The sequence below is a fragment of the Nicotiana tabacum genome, chromosome 7 (assembly GCF_000715075.1).
Source record: "Nicotiana tabacum cultivar K326 chromosome 7, ASM71507v2, whole genome shotgun sequence".
Taxonomy (NCBI): domain Eukaryota; kingdom Viridiplantae; phylum Streptophyta; class Magnoliopsida; order Solanales; family Solanaceae; genus Nicotiana; species Nicotiana tabacum.
The window spans coordinates 100,751,320-100,762,553 of NC_134086.1; the positions used below are offsets into that span (position 1 = coordinate 100,751,320).

Sequence of the window (11,234 nt, forward strand, 5' to 3'; positions counted from 1 at the left end):
TCGTATGTACCTTCTTCACTTTAATTTATTGTTTAATTATAATAAACTAATGTGTTTTGATATAAACATCATAGATAAGCAATATTTCTTTGTTGTAGCATTGATTCCATCTAAGGTTATAAACACTAAAATAAGTTTTTGGAAAGCATAAATCAATAATAGTAAGTTGTAATAAAAATAACTTTAAAAATAGACAGTAACTATACTTTTAAAAATAGTACTACACAAGAAGAGGAATTATAAAAGAAAATACAATAAGAGAAGAAAGATATGTGAAATAAACAATTTGTGAAAAAGGACGATATTACTAAAACTTACTCCATAATTATGAATATTGTGAAAATAAGTTTGGCCAGGTCTTTATTTGATTAAAGATATAAAAAAGACTGATATGTTAATTGTTCGAGTAAGGTATATGATAAGTTGATCGCGATTGATATCCTTGGGCAGGATAAAGTTGAAAAATGAGCATGTTAATTGCTTTTTATTTTCTAAAAAGTTTTTTTAAGTAGGTATTTGAATAATATTTGGTTGAAATTTGAAAAAGAAGAGTATCAAAAGTTGACGTAAAAAAGGTATTTAGAAGTTGAAGTTATGGCTCGACATGAGTTTAACTTAAAAAATTAAAATTTTATAAGTAAAAATTATTTTTTTACTTAAAAATATTTCTCAAACTAGTTTATCAAATTTTAAATTATCTATTTCAAATTGAAGTTGAAAAACTTGGCCACATTGTAAAATGAATATTTTTCAACCTAAACTTAAAAATTGGCAATATCTATTTTTATATTTGTATTCTATGTTTAGAAACTCAAAAGAAAAAGAAAAGAAAAGAAAAACAAAACCATTAGGGCCAAACATTATTCTCAAGGGCACAAACCTAAAACCCTTGCGAACGAAGAGTAGTCCCCCAACTTTGCTTCTCCACATTTTGCACGGAACATTCCCACAGTACAAAAAGGCTTTCGCATACTTCGAGAATCTGCACTCTTCTTCGCTACATAACCCGATCTAGGGTTTTTTCTCGTGCTCGATCTTCTCACATTTCCAACATCCTCATCACTTTCCCGGCCACATACTCTGTCTAAATGGCGTATCAAGGACAAACTCTTGATATTTCCGGCGACCGCCAGTCCGGTCAGGATGTTCGCACCCAAAATGGTAGCGTACCGTCTAATCTCGGAGCCTCTTTTTTTCTTCTATACATTTATTAGTTTTGTTTTTTAGTTAAGTAGTAATTGTGTGTGTTGTATTTTGGGATTTCAGTGACTGCATGTCAAGCAGTTGCTAACATTGTCAAATCTTCGCTTGGACCTGTTGGCCTCGATAAGGTCTGTTTCTCCTTTTCCCACTTATTGTGTGTGTTTGTGTTTGTGTACTTGTAGTGTATTGCTTTACCTGTCAAATTTACGATCTTGCTCTCTTCTTTGTAATTATATATCTGGTTGGAGGATGTTCCTAGTGAGGGTTTTAAGATAAAAATTTCTAACTTAAAAGATAAATTATTGAATATTGGAATGAAACTGGTTCAAATGTAGAGGAATGGAATATTAAGCCTTTATACTGCCAAGCCTACTAGTTTGGGACGGAGGAAATAATTTGTCATTTTGTGTTTTAGTTGACGTGCGTCTTATGGTTTAGTCTTCTCTATGGCTAGCACTCTCCATTTTGCCCTGCAAGTGTTTCAGGGGATCTATAGATGTTAAAGTTAGAGCTAATTAGCATATTTACACTTGTGGATAATTCTGCTGAGCACTTTGGAAGATTTTATGCGAAAGCAGGTTCTCTGTATCTGTAAAATTCTGCCAAGAATAAAATTTAACATAACATTTTATCTTGAGCTGGCTAGCCAGCCTCTTGAGTGGCTGTTATCTATTAGCAAGTTTGTTTGTCTTTATGGATTGATTTAAGGAGGAAAATAACAGAAAGGTAAGTGAGATATTTACTAAGCACTGTCCATATATCTATCAATTAATCCGTCAGGCAGGTTCAGTATGGTATGAGTAAATCCTCTGTTCAAGCGCATGTTTGGTTTATAAGCATTTGCACTTGGCTAAAAAGTGATGGGCTAATATTAAGTTGAGAATTAATCCTGAGGCTTAATGCACTGATGTATGAGAGTCATAATAGATGGAGAAAGACGCTCTTAAACATTTAGTACCAAAACTATCACATATCAGACTTCGGTGAAGTGGCATAAATTCTTGACAGAATAATCTGCTCTGTGATCATCTTTACCTTGGACGTCAGGAGTAAGCTTAGTTTTGTAATCTGGAGATGGATTTTAATATAAAGTAGCAAGGCTGGTGCGAGCTGGACAATCATTTACCAACCTAATCCTTTATATTTGACACTGAACATGATGTGTATGCTCTAGAAACTTTTTTAATATCTTAAAATATGGATTGGATGATACTTATTAGTATTTGATTTCATCGAATTAATTATCTTAATTCCCGTCATGTTTCTATTTGTCCTGTTATCTAGGAGTTGGAGTGATTGTTATCAGTCACCATCTTTCAAATTTTTTGACTTCTGTCTGTTAGAAGAACTCATAGAGTTTGTGATGCACATATCCATTGGCTTGAAAGGTTTTGGAGATATTATAAAGAACACTTGGGTCTGGCTTATTAAAGAAAAGGAACAAAATCGTTTTTTAGTTCAACATTTTAAGTGAACTTTTTCATACATTTGGTGTTTGAATGATCAATTGATTGTTGACTCACTGGTATTGATATGAATCTCAGATGCTTGTTGATGATATTGGCGACGTAACAATTACTAATGACGGTGCCACTATTCTGAGGATGTTAGAAGTTGAGCATCCAGCTGCCAAGGTAACCACATGAAACGTCTATTTTCTCACGTAGACTTAATGTATAAACTCTTTGAAAGAAATTATGGACCATTGTAATGCAATATCTCATAGGTTCTTGTTGAGTTGGCTGAACTCCAAGATCGAGAAGTTGGTGATGGAACAACCTCAGTCGTTATTATAGCTGCAGAGTTGCTTAAGGTATTCTTGCAGATCTATTGCAACGCAGGAACTTCCCTAAGTATTTCAAATTCAAGCAGTTAGTGCTCACAGTTTCTGTTGATGTTCTCTGTGTTAATATTTGCAGGGAGCAAATGAGTTGGTGAGGCACAAAATTCATCCGACCTCGATAATCAGCGGATATAGGGTAACTATCTGCATTCATTTCACATGCAACTTACAAAGAATAATGACAATCTTTTTCTCTCGCAAATTGCCTTTCTAATATTATATTGCACTTATTTCTGGCAGCTAGCAATGAGGGAAGCGTGCAAATATGTCGAAGAAAAGTTGGCTGTTAAGGTATTGATTCCTGGTCTCTGGCCTTCACATGCGTATTATGCTGATTTATCTTCCACCCATGAAGTAGTTCATTTAAATACTAATCTAGCTGCATTATCTTTGAAATGTAGAATATACCTTCCCGACCTTATGAGAAAAGGACATTTTCTGAAATTTATGAATATTAAGGTTGAGTCTCATCACTAGGTAAATATAGTGTGCACTTGCAGTTTTGTGCTTCTCGTGATTTTTGTCATTGGTAAGGTGTAAGAAGCAGTTAATCCTTTATTTTATTAGGCTGAAAGCATGGACAAGGCTTTCAATCTACTGCATCATTGTTAAAGGCTCACTTTGCTTAACCCTTATATAGGTGAACCCTAGGTTGAACGTTTTGCCTTGCTTAGGTGGTGCTTTAGTGCAAGTGCCAAGGCGCTAAGTCACTTGTCGCTCATCCCCCATTACTCTGTTGTTATTTGTTAAGAGCACAACATTAGACAAAAGTATCGTTGGCAGAGTGATATTAAAGTTGTGAAGGAAATGGTATAAATGAATCTTAGGTTTTAGCATTAGAAAACTAGTTCCTGATACTTATAACTACATCTTAACATCTAAACCAGAAATCTAAATTTTTAACTTGGCTTATGTGTTTTTACTTCATAAATATTGATCAATTATAGTTTTTTTTTTCAACTCTTATGTCTTAATAGTTACAAATTGTGTATAAATATTTTTTCATGCATATATGTTTATTTTTATTCTTTATTAAAGCCTTTCATTGATAAAAAACTAATGTATTAATTGCGCTTTTTGCTTCAAACCCTAGCAGACCTTGGTGCATTTCAACGTTTTCACCTTTGACAACTATGTTTATGCAGTTGATGATCCTAACCAGTCCGTCTACTGTTTTTCAGGTTGATAAACTTGGAAAAGATTCTCTTGTAAACTGTGCCAAGACAAGCATGTCATCAAAGTTGATAGCAGCTGATAGTGACTTCTTTGCTAATATGGTATGGTGGTCGTTGAAATTGGGTTATCTTGATTAAATCAACTGTGCCCATTCATGAAAAAACCAAAGGATTAGTTTTTTGATTATTCAAATCAATTTAATTAATGTTGCATCCAGCATTGTCAGTATACAACTGTAGATTTCATCAAACAACCTAAGAAACTTAATCTTCTATTGACTTAGTCTGGACTATTCTTGGTAATATTATCGTTTTGTGCTAACAGGAAAATTCTCTAGTCCTGCCCTCTCCCATATGGCTAAATACAACTGATGACTTTTGTGAGCCTGTTTAATCTGAGCAAACCTTGTCTGCGATCTCCACTTGCAGAACATAAAAACTCATGGATGTGTTATGTAATGGTTTGGTTTTATTACCCGCTTTCATCTGACCTCGGGTTATTGTCTCCTTGATGTTGCCACCTTTAGGCAATTAATTCCTGACTCATGATATGTATGCTTTCTGGTTAATAACATTCTCATACCTTGCTTACAGACAATTTGTATGGTTTTGATGGGAAAAGAGAGGAACACTGAGGGAAAGTTCATTTCTTGTCCTGTTTGAGCTTGCATGATTAAGAACATAATTATTGGAAAAAAGCCTCTTTTTTAAATTTTAAAAATAACGATTCTGTTGTTGTTGGCTTATAGGACCACAACTATGCTTGCTTAGCACTTGTATGTTTGCTCCCTGCTTAATTTCTCATACATATGTAAAGCCAGCATTTGAAGATCTTTTTGGTTGCTATTCCTGTTCTAATGTCGAAACTTTATCATATATGTGCAACTAAATTATATAACCAAATGGGGTTTGCTATCAAACAGTCTTTTGTATCTATATTTTTTGTTAGACATCAGTCCCACATACCATAATGCCTTAGCCGTTGGTGTATTTGTAGGTTGTTGAAGCAGTACAGGCAGTCAAGATGACTAATGCGAGGGGTGAAGTTAAATATCCTATCAAGGTGAGTTGTTCGTTCAAGAAAACTTCTTCTGATACTAAAGGAATTTTATTTGGAGGGTCTTCTCTATATCTTCTTGAATCTGGAAGCACATTAGAACAACCATGGACTGATTCTTTAGATTCCCCTATTTTGACATCTAGATCTAGAACTAATGTAAATCAAACTTTTTTTCTATCCAGGGTATTAATTTACTTAAAGCACATGGGAAAAGTGCAAAAGATAGCTATCTATTGAAGGGTTATGCTCTGAATACTGGCCGTGCTGCCCAAGGAATGCCACTGAGAGTTTCGCCTGCACGGATTGCTTGTCTTGACTTCAATCTTCAAAAGACAAAAATGCAGATGGGTGTTCAAGTATTGGTAACTGATCCTCGAGAGCTTGAGAGGATTCGCCAAAGGTGATTGTTCTAATGGGACCATTCAGTCTATTCTGTTGCTATCAATGTGTTAGCATCAATACATCTTTGTACTTGTCAACTTCTCATAACTGAAACCTAAGAATAGCAAGCTCATATTTGATTCATATGGCCATGATATTTCCTAATTAGTAATTCTCACTCTACTTGTGGGTGCTGGAAAATTATATTTGGAAATGTTACCGTGGGCCGTGAGTTTTAGAATATTTGCTTCATTTATATGTGAATTTCCAGCATGTGTGTGGCAGTTTACATATGTTTGGTATCTTACTGCCTACCACATAGTACATTGTGTATCTTATTGCTGGTACGGAACGAGAGATGAAAGCAAAGATGCATGCATTCTATTTAGAAGAGGAAATGTGCTGTTTTTGACATAACTGTCTTGTCTTTAATGATTGCACAAGGGTATCTCCTTGATATTATCTGGGATAACCCATGACATTCTGTAGCTATGATTTACAGCATACTGGTTAAACCACAGCAGCATGTTGTAATTCAGCCCTAAATGTAGATTTATGTTTACAGAGAAGCTGACATGACAAAAGAACGGATTCAGAAACTTTTGAGTGCGGGAGCCAATGTGGTCCTGACTTCAAAAGGGATTGATGACATGGCACTGAAGGCAAGTTGCTAAATTTAGTTGTTTCTTTTCATGGTTTGCTGTCTCCTTCAAATGCTCTATACTCTGTTGAGAATTAGTTCGTCTTAGGTACCTCTGAGCTCATACTTAAGCTTTCTTGAAAGGGTAACAAAGGCTAGTGGTTCTCTTTATCTTTCCTGGCACGTTCTTGATAACTAGCACCCTCATTGAGCCAGTACCTTGCAAACAACTTAGCTGCATTGAAATGTTGAATCGATGGTGGCTTTTGTTGTGATGTCAGTGTCCTTGCAAATAATTTTTTTGGTGCAGATAATTTTTTTTAGCTCTTTCTTTAATAACTTAGTTACCTTCTAAAAAACTAAAATAGTAAAAAATATTTGGCTCTTGCTGTGGATGTATATGTGGCGGTCATGGTAGCATTTGTTTCGAAATGTTGTTTAGCTAGCAACATCTATATCCGGCCTTTACTTAACAATAACTTATCTCTGCAGAACAAATTCCATCTTGGCTACTTTTTGTTTCTTGGTACTTCTGTCTGAAGTGTGATTGCAGAAGCTACTGATCGGGAAAAAAGTGTGATTACAGAAGCTGGTGCAGTTAGGTCTAATTTCATGTTTTTCTGTTTCAGTACTTTGTGGAAGCTGGTGCCATTGCAGTTAGACGTGTACGCAAAGAGGATTTGCGCCATGTTGCCAAGGCAACTGGCGCAACTGTGGTATGTTCACTAGACTGGTCTGGGATTTTTTGCTTTTATAGGCTGTTTCCTGCTTTGCTCTCTTAGTGTTTCAAACTCCCAACCTCTTGGTTTGACGTGGAGTGCTCATCCAATTGGAGCGACCTCACTTGTTAGTTTGGAAAATTACACCTTGCCTCTTATTGCTGTTACAAGTATTCTTAATCCTTCTACAAAGTTAAGGTTATACTAAAATCAGACTGGGAATAACTGTTCTAAATATTTGGTGATACCTAGTGTTAGCATGCACTTTTTCATGGTCATGTCGAAAAAGATTAAACTTGTGCAGAGAGTGCTATCATGTAATCCGCAATACACTCTTTTTTTAGAATGGTAATATGCTATCAACATAGCTCCAAAAAAAGTGCAGAGAAACATTTACAGCAGTATATCATAAGCATATGGACACCCCCCTCCCCCACAAAAGATAAACACCCTGTAATCTGCGTTAGACTTGCTTTATGGAATTCTATTATAGCTTTGATAATTTAAGATGAGCAAGTGGAGTATCAGATGAAGGTCACAAAGGTTAGAAGATTTCTAATTAAATGGAGTTAGGATCAAGAAGAGTGAATATAACCTACTTTCAGTGAGTTCTTACTTGGTTTACAATATTTGGAGTAACTGTATTCCCATTGGGAGGACATCAAATCTCTTACCCAATGAAAGCAGTATATGATAAGCTGTCTTCACTTTAAATAGCTGCTGGCCCCCCAGTAGGGGGTTGCGGAATCAAAGAGAAGCAATACTATTGAGTAGGATAGTGGCGATGATTTTGGGCATGTAACAACAACAATTACTGGTAACTACCATAATCATATCTGTGCACGTGGCATGGTGTTCATGTATTGCTCTATACAGGTCTCAACATTTGCGGATATGGAAGGAGAAGAAACTTTTGAACCATCACTTCTTGGACATGCTGAAGAGGTAGTGGAGGAGCGGATTGCTGATGATGATGTGATTATGGTAAAAGGAACCAAAAACTCAAGTTCGGTAAGTAGTTGCACTCAATTTTGAGTTTATTTTAGATGTTCTGATTACCTGTTTGAAACTGCACAACAGTTTGAGGCTATTCTTGCAGTTTTTCTTGTGACTCTTATTGTGGCTCTTCTGATGTATCTTTTCTTTCCAAAATGAAGTTTGTGTTGAAACTCAAAGGTTATGAATATGGATTGACCTGCTGCTTTATCAGGTTTCATTAATACTTAGAGGTGCAAATGACTTTATGCTTGATGAGATGGAGAGGGCCCTCCATGATGCTTTATGCATTGTGAAGAGAACACTTGAGTCGACAACTGTAAGTCCTTGCATCCATTAACTACCATTTCTGAATGCAGTTGTCAGTGTTTACATTGATCCAAATTGTACAGATAACAGGTTATGCGAGGCTTGTCGAAATTTATAAGCTTGCTGTAGGGAAGCTTATTCTCTTATACTTGTTATACTATGTTTAGAACTAGAATAGGCGTAGATTATCAGTTTAACTTATTCAAAAGAAAGGATAATCATTTTAACTTGTTTGATGAACTAATGTACTAGTGTCGTTACATAGTAGTGATTAGGGGTGCAACTCCATATTTTAAAAATAGTTAACAGTCTATGGTACTTCAATGATCTTATACTTTGATAAGGAGAACTGTGCATTCTGATTTTTTACTGCTACTTGCTGTACATTGCTTGTGGATATCTTCAGCAAATAATTTGACTTGGCCATGGAGTAAATTTACTACCATAATCTCCATTTTCTCTTGGCTGTAGAAGATAGTAGTGAAATTATGCGGAAATATAAATGCCTGATCAGTTGGTAACCGTTGTAAAACAGGTTGTTGCTGGTGGTGGGGCTGTTGAGGCTGCTTTATGTGTCTACTTGGAGTACCTAGCTACTACCCTTGGGTCAAGGGAGCAGCTGGCTATTGCACAATTTGCTGAATCCTTACTTGTCATACCTAAGGTCCTTGCTAGTTGTATATAACAAAAATGGCCGATGCCCTTGTACCACTTGTATGTTCTATGATCAAGATTTGGTGAATTTCTTCTGGTGCAGGTTCTTGCAAATAATGCTGCAAAAGATTCCAGTGACTTGGTATCTAAACTACGTTCATGTCACTACCTTGCACAAACCAAAGCTGATAAGAAGCATCTATCAAGGTATTCTTTGGAATCTGTATATCTTTGTGTTGTTTGGTCAAGGCTTCAACAAGTTGATGCACTGCTTTTCAAGTATGCTTTTCATGTTACTAGCATTTCAAGTTTTTAGTTTCATATAAGAATCTGGTTGTTGGGTTTGTTTGGAGATCCTTGTGATACAATTCTTAACATCCGCGAGGAGTTCCTTGAGCGAACAGATGGATGATTGCCTTGAGTAGATTCGGAAGAGGAACAGCTTCTATGAGGTGTATTATTTACCCCCACAAGGCGTGCCTCTGGCTGCATTATGCATGTGTCGAGGACCTTTCGATCAGATAGAGAAAATTGCTGAAAGAACAGGAAACTAAAAAAGAGTGTGTTGTTGGTTTCAGCAGTGTTGTTGGTTTCAGCAGTGTTGTTGAAGCCATTGCTTTATCGCTTATTACAGCGACATAGTGATGCAAAACGTTGGTGTGTTGGAGAAGCACGTGCTGTGTAGACTCTGAGTGCAGAGTGATTGAGAGGTTGTTGATCTTTTGGGAAGCAACGGAGGATTGTAAAACGAGGGTATATTGGAGAAGCACATAACTGCGTGTTCCTTAGACAGAAGGTGCAGGGGGATTGGGAAGTTGTTCATTCTTTGAATTTTATATTAGTAGATGAAAAACAAGACGACAAAAAGAAGGAAACAAATAAGGCCTCTTGTCATTTTAGCGTAATGTACACTTTTTTTTGGGTCGTCGCTTTCTTATTCTCAAGTTTGGGTCGTGATGTAGACTGTGAGTGCAGAGTGATTGAGAGGTTGTTGATCTTTTGGGAAGCAAAGGAGCGATGTAAAATGAGGGTATATTGGAGAAGCACATAACTGCGTGTTCCTTAGACAGAAGGTGCAAGGGGATTGGGATGTTGTTCATTCTTTGAATTTTATATTAGTAGATGAAAAACAAGACGACGAAAAGAAGGAAACAAATAAGGCCGCAAAATGTCTCGCTTATGCCTTTTGCTTTTTATAACTTTGTTTGGGGTCTACAGATCGTGCTTCTCTTTTAGATGGATGTTGAACACTGCTGAATCTAATGAATGCTATTAAATGATGTATCTGCCAATCCTTCCCACGAGCTTTTATAATCTGGTTTTGTTGCTTTATACAGCATGGGACTGGATCTAGCGAAGGGCACTGTGCGAAATAACTTGGAAGCTGGAGTGATTGAGCCTGCAATGAGCAAAGTAAAAATAATACAGGTAAATCTGCACTAGAATGCTGATCTTCTGAGTTTTAGGTTATGTTCTTTCTAATACTATGTAATTTCGTACCAGTTTGCTACGGAAGCAGCTATTACTATTCTGAGAATCGATGACATGATAAGGCTTGTCAAAGATGAGAGCCAGAATGATGATTAGGTAGCAGCATATAGATTTGGACTTGTGCTAATGGAGCCATTACGATTGGTTTGGACTTGCAATAGATATGTTGCATTTTGCATTGCCGTTTTGAGAATTGATCCCACCAGCTTTTGTCGATTCAGAATGAGTTTTTCGTTTTTCCCGTGAAATCATTCCTTAATCTTGTACTTTGTTGTGAGTTTAATATGGAAGAGCCTTGTTAACACTGTAGGAAAATTTAAAGTAAATTCTTTTTAGAATACTGAATCGGTTAAGCGGAAGTTTTGTTTTAGCTGGCTGGTCTATCCTTGTGGTGTTTAGATTGTCATAATATGCAACCACTTTCACATGGTACTTTGACTAAAGAACAATACAGAATGTCATTTACATTTAGTGTGCCAAATGTTATATGTAAAATTAGAACAACATGAAATTCATATGAAAGATGCAAAACAAAAGAGATAGCTATTAAATAGGTCATGTACTGAAATGCGTGATAGTAAAAAACAACATTGTCACTAGCTATTTTAGACAGATCCTACTAGACTAGTCTCACAATGGTACGAAGGCAAGATTTAACTACTTCCTAACCTACAACCCTAATACTCGACCTCCAGAACTTCCTATCAAGTGTCATGTCCTCGGAAATTTGAAGCCTCGCCATATCCTGCCTAATCACCTCTCC

General features: G+C 36.2%; 1 protein-coding gene across 1 annotated transcript; it reads left to right on the forward strand.

Moving 5' to 3' along the window:
- The first annotated feature begins 847 nt into the window (after positions 1-847).
- LOC107771644 (T-complex protein 1 subunit alpha) lies at positions 848-10,841 on the forward strand. The gene is made up of 17 exons (XM_016591069.2): positions 848-1,161; positions 1,267-1,331; positions 2,748-2,837; positions 2,930-3,016; positions 3,123-3,182; positions 3,287-3,337; positions 4,228-4,323; positions 5,219-5,284; positions 5,464-5,681; positions 6,228-6,324; positions 6,932-7,018; positions 7,898-8,032; positions 8,232-8,336; positions 8,862-8,990; positions 9,084-9,187; positions 10,318-10,408; positions 10,484-10,841. The coding sequence occupies exons 1-17, from the start codon at positions 1,089-1,091 to the stop codon at positions 10,565-10,567; spliced, it is 1,638 nt and encodes a 545-aa protein (XP_016446555.1). The 5' UTR covers positions 848-1,088; the 3' UTR covers positions 10,568-10,841.
- The last annotated feature ends 393 nt before the right edge of the window (positions 10,842-11,234 follow it).